Consider the following 18,819-nt stretch of genomic DNA (forward strand, 5'->3'; position numbering starts at 1 on the left):
AACCAAGGGGCCAAACCAAAGGGCTTTATTCTCCTGGGCAATTTGGGAGGTCAGCTGTGAATTTACTTTCTCCCATTACCTGATGCACTGGGGGTTGCAGCCTTTTATTCCTTCAGCTCAACTACAGTATAGGCAAAAGCAGTGGCTGTTCTGGATCCAGGCTTTGCAAATGGGGACTATGTCTTGGGACTTTGAAGGTGACATGGTAGAAGTTTATAAAATATGTGTTTGAATGAAGATAAATGAATTTTTTTCACACTAGAAATCTTGTGGACATCCAAGGAAGATTGTTGTGAAACTTGCCTCTGCTGGAGGCAGCAATGGCCACCAAAGGATTAAATTCATGGGGGATGAGGCTTTCCATCACTATTAGCTATAATAGCTTATAGCTACAATATTAGCTATAATACTTCTGAACACACCAGATCCTGGAAACTGGAGGGGGAAATGGCTATTGTGCCCAGATCCTGCTTAGGGTTTTCCACAGGTATTGGCTGCTGGCCACTGCAAGAACAATGCTGCAAGAGATTGGTCTCCAATAGGCTGTACCTCTGTCCTGTGTGTCATTCCCATGCCCCAGCAATGTTAGGTCTTCAACACCAAATCAGCCACCTTTCAGTGTAGGTCAACAGGAAAAGTAAAATCAATGCAAAAATGTGCATGGTGAAAGGAATTTAGGAGTCAGATTCAAAGTTATTGGTCAAGGACAAAGTACTTTGCTTTCTTATGAAATGTAGCTTACACTAAAACTTTCCTGGAGGTAGCCCTGCTTAAGACGCAAGCAAAGTCTGTAAAGCTTATGCCATAATTTGTGTAAAGTCTTCAAATTCCACGGGATAATTTATTTCAATAAGACCGCTAGGTGTAGAGAAACGTATCCTGAGTTCTTGTGCATTCTACAGCAACCTAAACCAAAATCCCAGTGAGTGGGATACAGTAGAAGGAATGTTAAAGTGAATTGGACTATGAAAGGTGAAATGACAAATGCTTAGCTATGGCAGTACTGTATTAGTTTTAAAGTATAACATTTAGGAAAAAAGTACAAGAATAAAAAGTTGCATTCCTTTTTTTAAAGCAGCAGAAATGCTGTAAAAGTAAAGCTCATTTTCGTTGTACTGTTATACCACTAGAATGTCAGGCACAAAGGCTGTATTTTATTATCAAAAAGTACCACAAATAGCTGCATCAAATAGGATGAAGTAATGAAAAGGAAAATATTTTGCCGTGCTGTTAGTTATTTTGAATTAGCTGCTGCATCACCACCGCACAGAGGCTAATCAACTGCAAGAACTCATCAGACCCATCTGCCAAGCACTTGTCTGTCTCCTGCCAAAAAAAGGAAAAGTTACAAGTTTTCAAGATCTCCCAAGGTAACTATATAATGCAGTCAGAGAAGAGCAGGCTTTTACATCTCCCTGCTTCTCAGGAACATAAATTAGTTTTTCAAGCTGTTATAGGGAGCTTCAAAATCAAACGTTTGACCACCCACCCCCAAGTACACTTTACTCAAGCCAACATTTTCTAAAGCTGGTTGGCAGAGCTCTATATTACCATTTGTTAGAGGAATCCCTACCTGAATTTAAATTTGCATTTCTCAGCCAGTCTTACAAGCAGGCACTGTAGTTGCCTGTAACTAACAAGACTGGTCTACAGGTATTGTCTCCTTCCCTCCCAGGACAGAAAAAGGCACACCCAAAAAGTTCTGCCTTTGTTTCTCCCTAGCAGGAGTGAAAAGCACACCTGTGAAATCCGTGTAAACTCATTGTGTCTTCCTGTTCTGAACAGGAATAAAATATCTCTGTTAATCACTGCATAAATGTAGAGCAATGCTAAAAATCTTCCCTCTGCTTTTCCATTGTGTGTAATGACTAGACAGTTAGCTCAAGCAAGTTGGCTGGGGTAACAACGGCCAATGTCCATTTCTCTTGAATCCCTTCTTACCACTGCCTGTTACCATAAAAGGAGAATTGCCTCAGAGGGAGAGTACCATTAGTATACCATTCTTTGGGAAGAATTCACTAATGCACAAATACTGTAAAGGATTTCTTATGGCCCCCAAACCACAAGCAAACATGTATTCTAGATATAAAAAGAACTGAAACAGAATGAAGACTCACAGCAAGCTTCTCTGCAATAACAGATTTCTGCTTGTCACTGAGATCCTTCCTCTCAATAATGGTATCGTGAAGCTGGTTTATAAACTGAGTAGCTGCGTAACCTTCATTGATCAGATTCTGGACATAGGGGAAAACAAACATTGAAAGCAGCTAGCATTAGCCAATTTAAACTAATAAGCTACAGGCTTAGACAACCAAAACATTACATCAATGCAGACGGAAAGTACTCCTTGACTTACTGTAAATCACAAAAAGCTAGGAGAGACAAAGCTTAGTTTTATCGTTGGCGCCCTACAATACCACGTAAGATATTGCAATATGAGATTTCTGAAAATGGAGAGTAACGGTATTACCAAATACAAGCGTGCTATGTGATACAAATTCAGAACAGGTAGTTTAAATTGGATTTGTCTAATACCCAGAGGATTATTTGATGGTTGAGACAACAGGAGGCTATCTTGTTTTATTGTACACAAGTACCATACCATTGTTTAATGAGTCATTTTAGACACAAATCAGATTATTAGCTTAAGTGAAGTCTTGGAGTCAGCCTCATTGAGTATTCTGGAATACGTGTGTGTATCACATGCCTAAGCACAGACCAGCTGCCGGGAAAGACTAAAGAGGTACGATAAACTAAAAATTCATCTTCACAATTCATCTATTCCATCACCCAATTGTAAGGAAGTATATACAACACTCTAAAGCAAGAAGGAAGTTTGGGGAAGCTCTAACCTTAAAACAGTTGTAGTTGGCCCCTGGTGATGCTAAAAAACTTTAGCTAAATTGTGATAAAATGTTAGCCACTCCTGCTTTTAAAGTACTAACGTGCACTGTTAATCACAAGCCAATGTCTCATCCACCTAGCCTCATACTACAGAAAGGCCATTTCATATGCAGCTACCACTTATGCTTCGTAGGGCAGCTAGTGAAGCTGCCAAGAGGCTTGAAATGTCAGGCTTGGCAGCAAAGGATCTGGGATTATCAAATGTGCCGCCCCACAAAAAGTGTGTTGGAGATTAATGCAAGCCTACAGTTTTTGGATACACGTTGCAATAAGGACTGCAGAGCTGTTTGCAGGTGTGTAAGGCACATTTTGTAGCTGGAGGGCCCCACTCCCTCTGGGAAACCTTTGAGGAAAGGGGCACATATCAGTGGACAGAACCAGGGACAAAAGTGGGCAATGCTTTTGTGGGTAAAATAAATTTTACCCACGCATAATGCATTTACTTCTGGGGATTTTTGTAACCAGGGAGTGCTACTCCTCCCTTTGAGAGTGCTTTCCCACCTAAGGTCACAGGGAATAAATGTCAGAGAGTTCATGTTACATTTACACCATGACTGGCTTAAAGACGAGCAGTTTTTTGTTTCAACATGCTTACATAACCACTACTACCTCCTCTACAACTTGCCAATACAGAAAGAAAAGTAGCATTTAAAAAAATCTGATCTGATCCCTGTACATTTTAGATCTAAAGCAAGCTACCTTTGTTGAAGCTTCCAGTTTTTCAAATGAGCCACTCTGACATGCGGTTAGTAGACCATCTAAAATTTCTTGAGGGACAATCTAAAACAAAAGTTGCAAAAGAAAAACATCTCATTGAAGCACCGAGAATAAAAAATAAAAACAATGACTGCAAGTCCTGATGTGTAAGCAAAAGTTCAGAAGCCATCACTAGAACATACCATTTTCCATAGGTCTTCTTCACTTCAATGTTCTAGGGTTTACACACACCTTTTAGGTAGGAAAATCCTCATATGGCAACTGCTGCACCACTGGTTTTTTCCTCCAGTTTCATTCATCGCGCAATGCCAAAAAGGGGATGGCAGTACCCCTTTGCCCCACAGTTAGTGAGAGCCAGCGGTTAGATTAGCAGTAAAGCAGCAGCAGTAGATTAGTGAAAGTCGTGTGTAGTTGCAGTATCTGTTGGGGATACCGTAACTTCACCCCATGGCCTCATTTCCCTCCTGGCAAATGGTTCAGAGTGGATTAGGTATCCTTCCTATGTTTTAACCACCCCTTCGTCATGGAACCAAGATGGTAGAAACATCAGTTCTGCCACATTTGCAATGCAATTTATGAAAGATTATGAATCCACAGTGTTGATTTCTGCCATATTCTATGCCTCTCTGTCTTCTGCTGGATCAGCAAACATACTTCCAGAACCACAGATGTTCAGAGACAACATGCTCTGACCCAAGATTCTGCTTTGGGAATGGATTTGGTCTCACATTTCCAAACTTATAAATGACCCTGTGACATAAATCGCTGAGATGCAATAGCATCCACCTAGTAAATAAACATGTAATAAATCAGTCAGACCTAACAGAAACAGAAAATTAAGCAAAATGAAAGAGGATTGTATTCAAAAGCTTTTCTTCATGTTTGAATGATTCACAAGTTTCTATGGAATATATTTCTGTATGCCCTGTTTTGCACCCCTGTGAACTTTAGTATTCAGGGCAAGTCATGAAAGAAAAAGCAAGCGTGGTACAACAGAACAGATAGCTGTGAAGAAAAAAAATACCATTTTATGGAAGCAGTTTTCCAATATTTGCAAGCATAGACCGGGCCAGCTGAAATACGCAAACTAGACCTACCCCTGCAATTTCAGTGACAACTTTCTCAGTGACCTCTTTCCCGCCTGTTAATCGTGTAGCGCTTTGAAGAAGTGTGATTGCTTTTCTCAAGTCCCCTTCTGATGCATGGACAAGGTAAGAGACTGCCTGTGGAAGAAATGCTGCTTTATAAGAAAATCAAAGAAGAGATGAGACAGTTGAGATGCTTTTCTGAAGTACTCTTCTTTTCCTTCAGCAGATTCCATATCTTACCCAATTCAGTAGGAAGGCTAACACATTCAGGGGGGCAAACACAGCACTTTCCCCATTTGTCACATGTAGTTACACATTTTCCTTCTCAGCTACAAATCAACAAATGCTCTAATGGTAATCACGTTATAAGTGGTGTGATCTGTCCCCATGGCTTTTGTCCAACACGGTCAGATCTCTGTATCACAACACGGATAACGTTCTAGGAACACAAGAGTAAGCTTTATGTTTAATCTCGCAAGTTTGAGCTAGAACAGAATGCTTCCTTTAGCAAAGTTAATCAAATATACAAATAATTTACAAATAAGGTTTCCTCCTCCCTCTTCTGTAACTATGTGTGAGCTCTCTCACTGCTGCCAGAGAGGCCGACTGTGTTTATTTAAACAGGGATGCAGTACTGTGTGACTGCAGATGCCAGGACTGGTATGAATGGGTAGGCACTATTTGCTCCAGACAAAGCCCCGTGACGCTGGCAGCATGAGGCTGCAGCATTCCTGAATAAAAGCAGGGTAGCATGTGTCTTGATATTGCAGAGGCAGGCCTAAGCTCAGCCTCTCCAGCACAGCACTGCACTGCAGTCTGCACCCTAACTTAATAAACTTAATAAAGAGGTAAGGCCACACCACTGCACTGCAAAACCACTTGTGTACTCTAGAATCCCACTAGTCTGTACTTGTGGCACACTTGCCAAAAATACTAGCCACCACTGACCCGGCACAGAAATTCCCTAACTATGCTTAATTACCCGTATTTTTCGCTCTATTGGACACACCGGACCATAAGAGGGGGAGAATAGGGGGGGAAACTTTTTTCTTGTTCTTCCCTTCAAAAACAAGGTGCGTTAAAGAGCAGGCCTTGCCGCTGCCCCCCTAGCTTGTGGGGCTGGCAGTGGGGGGGGGGGGAGCGCTGCTTTCCCCCACCGCCAGCCTCAAATATCCCTGAAGCCTTTGGAGCGCAGCTGCATTCCAAAGGCTTGAGACTTCGGGGACATCCTTTGTAGCCTCCGCAGGGCGGCGGGTTGCCTTCACCCCGCCGCCCTGCGGAGGCTTTGTGCAGCCATCCCGAAGCTGGAACAGCGAGATGGAGGGCTGCGCAGCGACCCGTCTCACTGTTTTGGCTTCGGGGACAGCCTTTCAAGCCTCCGCAGGGCAGCGGGCTGCGGAGGCTTTGCGCAACCATCCTGAAGCTGGAACAGCGAGATGGAGGGCTGTGCAGCACCCAGTCTCGCTGTTTTGGCTTCGGGGACAGCAGGCTGCTATCCGCAAGCCTTGGGAGCCTGGTGGGAACTCCAGCCGGGCTCCGCAGGCTTGCGGAGAGCTGCCCGAACCCCGGGAGCACAGCGCCGCGCTCCCCAGACTTCGGGCAGCTATCCACAAGCCTGTGGATAGTTTCCTGAAGCCTGGAACGTGAGAGGGGTCAGTGCACACCGACCCCTCGCTCTCCAGGCTTCAGCGAAAGCCTGCATTCGCTCCATAGGACGCACACACTTTCCCCCTTCATTTTTGGAGGGGAAAAGGTGCGTCCTATAGAGCAAAAAAATACGGTATTTTGACTAAGTTGTGGGACCAACGCCCCTTCTGTAAAATATGGGTAATGATTATACTATGCATGTAGCTCAGCAGTGACCCAGAAAAAAATACAGTAAGCATTGCGTCCATCTCTTTTCACAGAATTAAAAACAATGAATCTCTGAATGAACAGAAAATCTACCTCACTGCTGACTGTCACATTCTCCTTTTCAGCAATGTCTAGAAGTCTCTGTTGCTGGATTTTGTCTGAAAGGGGCTTGAAACGAAATTTGGAGCATCGGGATGTTATGGGTTCAATTATCCTGTGAAAAAGAGAAAGTGAAACGCAATTACAAGAGGAATCCATCCTCTCTAGTTTCCACATAATGCGACAATACATTTTCCACTACTTCCTGCCCCTTAGCAAAAAAATAAAATTTAGCAATGCATCAATTATGCTACGTTCTTCATTTTCCAAGGGGAATTAAGGAATAAATGTGGGATACTAAATCTTTTCCATCAAATAATAATTAAGAAAGCATGGTGAAACCCATACATACCTGCTGATGTAATTACAAATAAGGCAGAAGCGTGTTGTTTTGGATTCTCTCTCCATAGTGCGCCGTAAAGCTGCCTGGGCTGCTGAGGTCATAGAATCTGCTTCGTCCAAGATTATAATCTTAAATGGGGGACACGGCCTGCCACTAAACACACACCCATTGCAAAAACATGCATTAACGACTTAAGTTACTAGTGCAGGTAATATTTGCTAATCCAACAAACAATGACATCAGTATTGCTTAGCCACTTTAATCCATTTCTAAGATTTGAAAGATGTTTTAATATTTTGGAACTTTTATTTCAAGGATGACACGTGTCTCCGAACATATCCTGTTCAAGTTCTGACAGTGTAATCAGGGCCAGCCAAGGCAATCTGCTTCCTGTTGTGAAGGACAAGATAACGTCCCTCACACTGTTCCAGCGTACGGCAATCTTGAGTTCCCTGGTGTTGTGGCCCACAGGCTCCCATCTTCCCCAGCCAGCTTGGCCATAACTCAGCCAACTCTTCAAGTAACTGACAGACTGAATGTTGGAAATAAAATGTCACACACAACGACTGACAAGCTGCTGTCTGTATGCCAGCAACTGAATCATTCAGGGTGCAATAGAAGACAAGTGCATTCAGCATTTGGGAAGCTTGCACACAATTTCACGGCTTCCATAAATGTCCTATCGGGTACAGTGGTGCAAGACATGTGAAGGATAAATTCCCTCAGAATGCAGTTATGCTCCCGTGACTCACTCGAGAGCCCAAAATCCACCGTGCGATGCTGACTCGTGGCTTAATTTAGCATCACAGAGCGAACCCTTATAAAACTAAAGCAGAGAGAAATACAATCCTACAAAGCAGCTTTGATCATTGTGCTTACTCTGAACGACTTCCCGACACTGTTAGTTGAGCAAAGCTCTTCACTTTCTCTCGAATGACTTGTATTCCACGTTCATCGGATGCATTCAACTCGAGGACTCTCTGCCGGAACAGTTCGGGCCTGTTTATCAGAACAGAAATTCAGCCAATTTTCAACCTATTTGTTATACCGAGCTATTAATCTGGTTTTGCATTTTGAATTCTGGACGTTGGTTTTCCTTGGTTAAAACAAGGTTTTCTCGCTCCCCTTCCTCCCTTTTGTTTGGGGACCTGGACTACATATTCATTATTTATTTAACTTATGAATCACTTAAGGCATTATTAACATCCCAAAGTGATTTGACGACAAAAACATGAAACTATAAAAACAATTGTGACCAATACAGATACAGACTAGGATAAAGCATCTCAACTTGAAAGGCTCTAAGCTCTGGATTTCCCACATGGAGTAGGAGGTTGGTCTAGATTTTCCAACCAAGTCTCCTCCGTATGTTCCCTACTACAACTTCCATCAGCTGTACTTGATAGGTCTGGTGGGAATTGCAGTCCAAAGGGCATCAGCTTAGTGAAGGCTGTACTAGAAGGCATACAAGGCCTTCTCTAGCTCTATGATTAGTGATCAGAACGTCCTAAATTTGTTAAAACTTCTATGTTGATTGTAAAAGGAGCTGACTTGGATAACTAACAAAACACTCAAATCACTGAGTGACATTCCCCCCATTTCTGTGCATCTCTTCTCTATTTATACATGCAAGTTATGAATATGCAACTGAAGGAAAATCTCAGTTTTAAAAAACACACCTAGTCTCACGGAGGAGACTGCATGAATGTAGGTGGGCAGTTCAAGCACCTGTCTCGCTCCATAATACATAGTGTTAGACTTTGTGGCCACAAATTCTGCAGCCATGCATTCCTGTTTTGCTTCCAAACACTCAAAATCATCATGATCTCAGTTTGGAAAATTAACTTTTGGTTACCTTTCTTAAAGTCTCAGCTTCAGTAACTATGGCTTAAAACTGTTCTGCCAATGTTAACTACAGGTTTATCTCTTCTGGAGGAAGAGAAATGCCTGCAAACTCAAGATTCACTCTGCCTAATTTCTGCTTCTTCATGTTGCACTAAACCAAGTGCCTACTATTAAGTCACCAAAAGTACTAGAGGATTGTCAGACTCAAAACAGACACTTGAATGCCACTAGATCCCACACTTACCCAAAGAGTTCTCTGGCTGCTGCCAAAATAGTGGATGTTTTTCCAGTTCCAGGTGGGCCATAGAACAAGAGATTGGGAAGCTGCAACAGCAGGAGGTTAAACAATTCTGTCATACAATATTTGTAAGTGGATATTTTAGAGGAACAAGAAACCTCAGGCGATGTTATCATTGAATATTTGTTTTACAACACTTACATAGGTGTCTATGCCACAACTCAAGCATGGGACACAATTTTGCAAATAAGAGTTGTGTATAATTGCAGGCACAGATTTTAATCTGATCAATATTTACCGGCCTGTTTCAAATACTATCTTTACGCTTTGGTTTTTTATTTTCAGAATGTTGTAATTGGTAATCCCAAGACAGAAGGAAAAAAAGTGAAACAGATGCTTTAGATAATATTTTAAATACTATACAGGGATGCATACTTGAGTTGGACACAGGACAGGTCAATAGATGATTTGGTCAAATATAAATCTAGTGTTCTAATTAATTTAATGCTTTAAAGTAATAACAAAAGGCAATTTAATCATCAACAGGTCTGATAATTATGTTAACTATGAAATGAACTAATTGTGAATAAATGATATTAGGTTGTTTAAAAAAAATGAATTTAAAAATAATAATGAATTAATGAATTAATGCAAAGGAACAGTGCAAAGGAACATTTTCTATTAAAGTCAACAAGAGTTATTCGCTTTGGATTTTGTCACAGAACAGACACAAAAGTATCTTTTGTGTTTTACTTCAACCAATTTCCTTCACCTTTTTTTTTTTTTAAGTGACTGTTTATGCCCAATCCCTCAAAGGACCTTTACAGGGGGGGAAATAGCCAGATCACATTGAGGAAGTCCTTCAGCAAGCAAGACTTTTGTCGCAGGGCAAGTCTAGGGGACCAGGAGCCCTCACACACCTGCTGACAAAATGACACTATAATAAAATTGGAATACAGTGAGGGGGGGAAAGTATTTGATCCCCTGCTAAATTTGCCCGTTTGCCCTCTGATGAAGAAATGACCAGTCCATAATTTTAATGGTAGGTTTATTGTAGCTGTGAGAGACAGAATAACAACAGGAAAACCCCCCAGAAATCCAGAAGATAAAAGTCAGAGATTGATGTGCATTATGATGAGTGAAATAAGTATTTGATCCCCTATCAACCAGCCAGATGTCAGGCTACCTGGTATCTTCACTGTATGTAACGAGCTGAGATTAGAAGCACCTGCTGTAAGGGAGAGGTCTTACCTGTAATCCCAGCTCATTACAGTACCTGTACAAAAGACACCTGTCGACAGAAGCTATCAATCCAGCAGATTCCAAAGTAGCCACCATGACCAAGACCAAAGAGCTGTCTAGGGATGTCAGGGACAAGATTGTAGACCTGCACAAGGCTGGACTGGGCTACAAGACTATTGCCAAGCAGCTTGGTGAGAAGGTGACAACAGTTGGTGCAATAATTCGCAAATGGAAGAAACACAAAATAACTGTCAACTGGGGTTGATATACAAGCAGAGCTGCACACCAAACAGCCACTATCCTGCTACTTTACTCAACATTTGGTACTTTTACAGAAAACCTACATTTGCCAATCAATGAATGAATACCACAAACTTGAACAGCACATTTAGCCGGCACCTACAGTAAGGTCTGATGAAGGATCTCCTAATCCTTTATCTAACTTAATGGCTGTATTTTTAGCAGAGCTGTAACATGACCAAGCTGCGCTATTTCTGACTGTTGCCAATGATGAAGTTATGGTGCCTATAGATGGCCTATTATCAGCTAAAGATACATGGAAATTTACAACACACGGTGCAAAACACTTTCAAAAGCATGGGCATTTCTACGTAGAAAACAAGTTAGAATTGCAGGGTTGGAAGGGACCCTGAGGATCATCTAGTCCAACCCCCTGCAATGCAGGAAAATGCAGCTGTCCCATATGGGGATCGAACCTGCAACCTTGATGTTATCAGCACCACGCTCTAACCAACTGAGTTATTCTAACAAGATGTAGACTAATTTCAATACATTGGTCAATTGATTACAGTGGTACCTCGGGTTAAGTACTTAATTCGTTCTGGAGGTCCGTTCTTAACCTGAAACTGTTCTTAACCTGAAGCACCACTTTAGCTAATGGGGCCTCCTGCTGCTGCTGCGCCGCCAGAGCATGATTTCTGTTCTCATCCTGAAGCAAAGTTCTTAACCCGAGGTACTATTTCTAGGTTAGCGGAGTCTGTAACCTGAAGCGTCTGTAACCTGAAGCGTATGTAACCTGAAGCATATGTAACCCGAGGTACCACTGTACTTATTATTAATGATGGTCAAATATCCCATGTAGTACTCTGAATCATCTTAAAATGAAACTATTCAATACAATGGCCAGGACGCAAATAGCCACTTCAGGTGGTAAAGAGACTGGACATGTTCAGGGGCAGATTAAGGTGCCCTGGAGCAGTGCTGACAAGAGATGTCCTGCTTTTTAACATGTGAGATGTTTGTTGTAGTAGAGTTCTTAGAAATGAGCCATGTACAACCCATCATTACTGCCCTGCCCTTCCCCCACAAGTATCAGTAACTAGCCTTAGCACTTGCTATCTCCTCCAAAGAATGCATGAGATGGAGTGGCAATTTAGCTGCAAATTTTAAGACATTCCAGTCGAAGCATATCTTCTTCAAACTCCAGCTAAACATTCTTACCAAAAGACTAGGTCATCAACTTGGGATAAAACATCCCCTACCACTCTCTGGAAGCCAATTGGATCCATTAAGTAGCGGGGGCGGACCATCCGAATCGGTCCCACCTCCCTGCAGAGGGGAAGGGTCGCGGAGAAGTCCAGTTGCAGCAGGAAGTGATCTGACCATGGCACTTCTTTTGTTTCGCTTTTAGTTAGTGTCAGATCACCAACATCTGTAGAGGTAAACACCAAGTCTAAGGCGTGTCCGCGGCTATGAGTTGGGCCAAACTTATTCAGGGACAGCCCCATGGAGGCCATGCTTTCCACGAAGTCCCAAGCGGCCCCTTGTAAGGTCGTGTCGGCATGGATGTTAAAATCCCCCAGGACAACCAAACTAGGTATCTCCAGGAGCATATCCGCCACGACCTGAAGCAGCTCGGGCAGGGAATCCTTGGTGCAGCGGGGAGGTCGGTACACCAAAAGGAATCCTGTACTGCCCCTATTGCCCAACTTCCAGAGCATGCACTCAGAAAACTAGGTCTTCCCAATAGGACTCCTGGTGCAAACTAATGACTTCCTAAAAATCACTGCAACCCCCCCTCCCCACCCACATGACCTGGGTTGCTGTGCGTAAGAGAAACCTGGTGGCCAAGCAGCAGCAAGGACAGGCCCATCTGCTTCATCCAACCAGGTCTCTGTCACACATGCCAGGTCAAATCCTCCATCCACAATCAGGTCGTGGATGGCAGTGGTTTTATTCATCATTGACCTGGCATTGCACAGCAACATTTTCAGGTCAGGTAATGAACAGCTGGAATGAAAAGATTACAAGAGTAGGAGGAGCCAGGCACTACTGGCCTTTCGTACAAAGCAGATACTGGGAAGAATGATACAAAGGATGCGTATGATTAAGCATGATGCACATTTCCCTAGGAAGGCAAGATCGAGTTCTATGTGAAACATCAGATACAGAAAAAGGGTGCTGTTCAGCTAATTTTTTGCTCTAGGGCAAAGGTGGTTCCACCCTCCACACATGCCCTAGGCTGTCCCTAAATCTGCTCTGGAGGCTTGAGGGAAACCCCTGAACAGATCATGGGGGCATGCAGAGAGGGGAAAGAACATTTCATTGTGCAAGAGGAAATCCCTGTACTGATGGAAAGCTCATCTTAGCACTAAGTTGAATACAAACCAATACAGTGAAGAAGTTTGGGTCTATGTACAAGAGGAACAGACTTCCATTCATGCAACAGGACTTCCCCCTCTTCCCCTCTCCCTGAAGCCCCCCAATATCTACTCCAGAAGATCCCCCAATCCTTTACAGCAAATTTGAGAACTGTTCAAGGAACTTCAGGGCAGGGGAAGGAGAGGAAGGGGGAAGTCCCATTGCAAGAGCAAGTCCACTTGTACAATGTTCTATTTCACATAGACAAGGCCGGACTTATAATGGTGCCATTACATTAAGTGTACCAGATTATTTTTTGTAGTCCTTGAAAGCTTATGCCATAGCCCTTAATATACCACAGTATTTATTTTGTAGTACCTTCATGTGTTCCTTTCAGGGTAAGGGGGAGCCCTATTCGGAAAGGCCCTAATCTCCTCAATCAGGCCTTGCACCCAGACATCCAGCCTTCTACAATTTAAACTGATAGGTCTGGAGCCTCAGAATTACCTGTCAATCATTCGTCAGAAGTCAATCATCACCACAGAGGTAGAAAAAGGCAGGAGTAAGGCACTGTGACCTAAGGGTTGGCTTGCTCTGGTTATTTGATGTTTTGCTGAGACAAAAGTGCAATGGGTAACTGGCTGCAAGCAGGTCAATGGAGTGTGAAATGTCTGCATGCAGTGGAGTGCTGGATTTGGCCTGGGAGGGAACCTGAGATGGGGCAAGCGAATTACACTGACCTTTTCTGTGACCCAAAGTACGGGTGTATTTTTGGGCCAGAGAGCCAAACCAGCCACTAACATAAACGACAAGAGAAAGGCCAGGGTGGGGGAGGGGCAGAGTTGTCTTAGCTTCTATTGCCACATTTTAAAGCATGGTTTAACAACCCTAAAAATACACATGAGGTTGTACCTAGCTAAGTTCTATGCGTAGAGGAAATGCATTAAAATTAATGACTGTAAGTTAGTCGTGCCTGTTAACTTCAGTGGGTTTGTTCTGAGTGGGACTAGCACTGGATATGCAACCCTGGTTGTTTCAGAGTTCGGTGTTCATTTGCTTCTTTTAGGAAATGCAGAGGGAAGCCTTTGAAGTTTATTTCAGCATTGGCACTGGGAAAGGGCTGATTAAACTGGGCAGGAGGCGTAGCTCAGCGGCAGAGCAGCACACTGTTCAGTCTCTGGCATCTCCAGAAAGGGCTGAGAAAGATGTCTGTCTGAAGTCCCAGAGAGCTGCAGCAAATCAGTATAGACTGTACCAAGCCAGATGGACCAACAGGACAATGCAGCTTCCTATACCATTCCAGAACCTTCACTTCTGGTTGTTTTTTTGCCATCAAAATCTATTCCCCACAAAAGGAGTCCCAAGAGCATGATACTCCTGGAGACTCACTCAATAAGTTGTCCCATATTACACGTTAACTCTCAACTGTTAAGGATTTATTGTAATTTTTGTTGTTGTTCTGGGAGCTGTTCTGGGAGCATACAGCTGCAGAACAGCCAATAAATTTTATTCTGACTATATAGACACAAAAGTATGATTCATAAGACTACACACAATAATTATCTTCTACTGGAAAAATTAACTTGCATATGCCATGAAGCGCTGGGAGAACTGCAATACTCACGTCAGCTCCTTGTAAGGTTTTCTTCAGTACTGCAACAACTTCCTCTTGAAATGCAACTTCATCCATGCATTTTGGGCGGCTACATAAAAAAAAAGAATTAAAAAAACCTTAGCATGTATTATTAATATTTTCTGAACAGAAGTATCGATACATGTAGCTTCTCTGTTCCTTTAGATCAATGAGCAAAGCAATTCTCTTTTATGGAAGTTAGTGGTCCAAGGATGCAGAGCACAGCTGTCACAGTTGTGTCACCCATCCTATGGAAATCATTCCAAATACCTGCTTTTGGCTTCCTTGCTATTTTCACTGCCTGCTGAAAATGATTTTAGGAAAGCTTTTAAATGAATACACTGCAGAGTCTAATAAATTTCTGCTGCTGCCGGCTTTTATTTTTACAGAGATAAACAAGCAAATAACCCCTCAAATCTGGAGCTTAACAAATATTTCAGTCAAAGCAGCAAGTCTTAATAGCTAATACTCTGATGCAAAAAAACAGACATCTGGCGATGTAGTAGCCAGCCACACATGAGCAACCTGGCCTGCGTGTGCAAGCATCGCAACATCAAAGAAGCTGTCAACAGAAGTTCAGCTTCTACTTTTCCACAGAAAGAACCTCTGCAATCTTCCACAAGCCACTCCTCTGACACTGCACTGCTTATATAGGAGAATTAACTTTGGACTGGCATTCATATAACACTGTCCTGTGAAGTGAAACAGAGCACCAATGCAAGGAGGCATAATATAAGTGGAGACATCTAGTGGTTACAGTCATAGTCATTATTTAAAACAGTGGTTTTCAACCAGTGTGCCCTAGCACCCTGGGGTGCCTTGACTGATGGTCAAGGGTGCCGAGGGCAACACTGGCCTCCTCTTTCCTTCCCTTTCTCCTCAGATGCCTTCTCAGGTCTCTGCCTCCCAAAGGCCTGCGTGGCTGCTTGTTACAGCAGCCCTGGCTACAAGCTCCCCAGGCGAATGGTGCCTCTGGGCTCGCCTGGGGTGCTGGTTGTCAGGAGCTGAGGTGGCCTTGGAGTAAGCAAGCAAGGGAAGGGTACCCAGCCAGCCAGTCCACCAGCCCCAGGCACCTCTCTTTGGGGTGGGGGAGCAGCTCAGAGACCATGGGCGGTGGCTGCCCAGAGGACTCCCAATGAGAGGGGAGAGGAGGCTGAGGGAACACTCCACAAGGGAGGGGGGAGGGGCTGCCAGATCTGCAGGCAAGGGGTGACATAACTGAGCCCCTGAGCCCCACAGGGGTGCCGCAGAAAGAATGTAGTTGGTCAAGGGAGCCATGGACTCAAAAAAAGTTGAAAACATATGATTTAAAACACCTCCGATGTAGATGATCACATTCCCCTAGCAATGGGACTGGGAAACCTTTTATGCCAAAGGCCACATTTCCACATGGACAACCTTCTGGGGGCTGCATGCCAGCGGTGGATGAGTCAAGAGGAAATAGTGGGCAGATCAACAGATGCAATTCTTTATCTTTGCACAGCAGGCTACATGCCAGCCATACAAGAGTCAATTTCTACACACCCCTTCACTCAGTCAAGCAAGAGGCATTCATCTTGGGCAATTACACCACGCATTTAGATTCCAAAGCAGAGTCCACTACTTACTATTTTTCCACCCAAGGAATAGCTCTGACCCTTTTGCCCTCTCCACTGCCTCCTGCAGTGGCAGCTGTTCCCCGATCTTTGGTAGATGGGGGTTTAGTGCTGATTGAAGATGGTCCTTTCAGAAATGCCTGCATTGTTGCTGTTTCTCACCAGTCTGCAAAGGAGGAATGGGAAGGAAATGATGCACATGTGTCATTTGAAAAATTAGTTTTGTAATTTGATAGCTCCACTCATTTCTCAGTTGCATCAATCCTAACACCACTGATAAGAATAAACAGTGAAGCAGTTATTTTTGTTGCACCATTTCATTAATAAGCAGAAAAGCCTTCAAGCCTATATTTTTTTCTTCTGGTATAAGAACAAAAAGGGTGAAGTCTGCAAGGATACGTTGTCATATGATCAAGAACCAACAAAGTCTTTTTACTCAGAAATGTCATGGCTTCTCTATGCACATCCATGAAACATACACTACAATCTGCAAGCAAATTGCACAGAAACCCTGATGACAATTACACAACTCCTCCAATGTCCATGCATTCTTCTATACAGTGAACAGTCCTCTATCTAAAGGGCTGTCAGAGAACAGTTTTCTGTTTGAAGTAGTCCCTGGCTTACATCTCCTGTTCAAAGATAAGCAGACTGTATCAAGCTCCCAGTTCTGAGATCTGGAGGGGCGAAGGGATAGCTGTCAGTGGAGTATGAAACTCTTAATCTGAGGGTTGTGGGTTCAAATCCCAAATTGGGTGAAAGATTCCTGCATTGCAGGGAGCTGGATTAGATTATTCTTGTGGTCCCTTCCTACTCTACAATTCTGTGATTCTATCACCCTGCCAGCAGTTCTGCCACTATCTAAAATCCTGCGAGGCAGTCAAGCAAGAGACGGCCTTTTCTGCAGTAGCCACACACACACACACACACCATTGTTGATCACTCTCCCTCCAGGAGCATTTGGCCCCATCCCTACATTTATTTAAGGTGCACCTTTTTCGCACAAGCCCCTTTGGGGTGGGACACTACACGGCTTAACTGTAACTAAGCTGCATATAGCCCACCCTGAGACAGCATGGGGGAAGGGCAGACTATAAATACAAATAAGCAAGCAAGCAGCCCTAAGGAAGGGGAGCAGTTGGGGCCTGGAAGCTGCCTGTCAAAAGCAGGTGGGCAGCTACAGCAACCCCCACTCCCATTACTGCGGGAGGGTGTTTCTATCTCAGTTTGTCCAATATTTCCAAATTTAAACATCAACATACATACATACAATATACAGTGTATATGTGTGTGTGTGTGTACACATACACATATATACACATATATACATATACATACATAGTTTTATGCCTATATATCTATTACCTACATATCTATAGCTATTTGTGCGATGATTTTTGTCTCTGGTTGGTTGAATGTAAGTCGCTTTGCGCTGCCCTGAGCAAGATAAAGCAACAAAAACAACAACAAGTGTAAGCAACCACCCTCCGCCCACCCCCTCAATGCTCCAGCTACATAATAATAATAATAATAATAATAATAATAATAATAATAATAATTATTATTATTATTATTTATTATTTGTACCCCGCCTATCTGGCTGGGTTTCCCCAGCCACTCTGGGCGGCTTCCAACAGAACACTAAAATGCAATAACCTATTAAACATTAAAAAGCTTCCCTAAACAGGGCTATGTTATCTAAGTAAACACAGGGAGTCTCGCGGCCCACAAAACACAGCAGTGCCCCGGATCCCTGAAGGGGGTGGGACGGAGGTGGTGGAATAAACTCCCTTCTTCCCCTCCCCTCCCCCGCTCGCTCCTTCAAGGGGTTCGCCACCGCGTGCGCGCGCCCCCCTCATTAAAGGCACCTGCGAAGCGACCGCGCGCACAAATCTCCTCAGGCCTCTTTAGCGCGCAGCTGAAGCGGCCTCCCTTTCCCTTCCCTTCCCCCAGAACTCCCGCCAAAACCCATCGTTTGGGTCAAGGGGCGGGACCACTTCCGTGTATATACGTATGTATGAGGGCGCGCTAGCAATACGAACGGACCATAGAGATCCGACGCAAGATTCCGTTCCCCGAGGGAGGGAAGGGCACTGACGTATCACGTGCCGCGCCATATATGGAGATGTGGGCCGGCCGTCCCTCGCCGAAAGCGGAGAGGCGAACGTCGTTTGCGAGAGGGAAGCGACGCGCGTGCGCTGAACTGTAAGCTCCTCCCCGCGTTGGGAATTGCCCGCGTGAGAAGAGATTTGAGCATGCGCGCACAAAATATTGCCGACCGTTCCTTGCAGGCGCGCGTCGTGGGGCGCATGCGTGCCCGAGAGTGTGCCTCGAGTATTGAACTTGAGTTTTAGCTGCAGGCAGCGTTTTGTTAGTCATACGGGGCTGTCCGTCGCTTATTGGAAACGATGTAGAAATCCAGGCAATTTGAAACGTTGAGGGTCCGCACCCACCAGCCCAGTCCTTTTATGTTCATTCACACCAGGGCTGACCCGAGACATTTAGACACCTGAGGAGAAACACAAAATGGTGCCTCGCCCTCCCTGTCAGGGAAGAGCTGCATGAGGAACAAGAGCGAGGAATAAAGATCTATATTGGGAACAACAGACAAATAAATACCTACATCATGATCTGCTGCCCCTGTGGATCCTGCCGCCTGA

The 18,819-nt window shown here is 43.9% G+C and overlaps 1 protein-coding gene across 3 annotated transcripts; it reads right to left on the minus strand.

The window, feature by feature from the left end:
- Window positions 1-1,134: 1,134 nt before the first annotated feature.
- Window positions 1,135-18,228, minus strand: RFC4 (replication factor C subunit 4). 3 transcript variants are annotated; one of them, XM_082222960.1, is made up of 12 exons: window positions 18,028-18,144; window positions 17,529-17,596; window positions 16,172-16,325; window positions 14,556-14,634; window positions 9,095-9,174; window positions 7,885-8,004; window positions 7,015-7,158; window positions 6,657-6,777; window positions 4,719-4,844; window positions 3,604-3,684; window positions 2,118-2,234; window positions 1,135-1,326 (listed from the first exon to the last, which is right to left on the minus strand). In XM_082222960.1, exons 3-12 carry the CDS (start codon window positions 16,303-16,305, stop codon window positions 1,231-1,233), a joined length of 1,098 nt encoding a protein of 365 aa, XP_082079086.1. In that variant the 5' UTR covers window positions 16,306-16,325; window positions 17,529-17,596; window positions 18,028-18,144; the 3' UTR covers window positions 1,135-1,230. The 3 variants fall into 3 exon arrangements, with proteins under 3 accessions (XP_082079086.1, XP_082079087.1, XP_082079085.1); XM_082222961.1 differs by lacking the exons at window positions 17,529-17,596; window positions 18,028-18,144 and adding an exon at window positions 18,206-18,228; XM_082222959.1 differs by lacking the exon at window positions 17,529-17,596 and having other exon boundaries at window positions 18,028-18,172.
- Between the last annotated feature and the right edge of the window lie 591 nt (window positions 18,229-18,819).

This window comes from Podarcis vaucheri (genome assembly GCF_965113315.1).
Source record: "Podarcis vaucheri genome assembly, chromosome: 5".
Taxonomy (NCBI): domain Eukaryota; kingdom Metazoa; phylum Chordata; class Lepidosauria; order Squamata; family Lacertidae; genus Podarcis; species Podarcis vaucheri.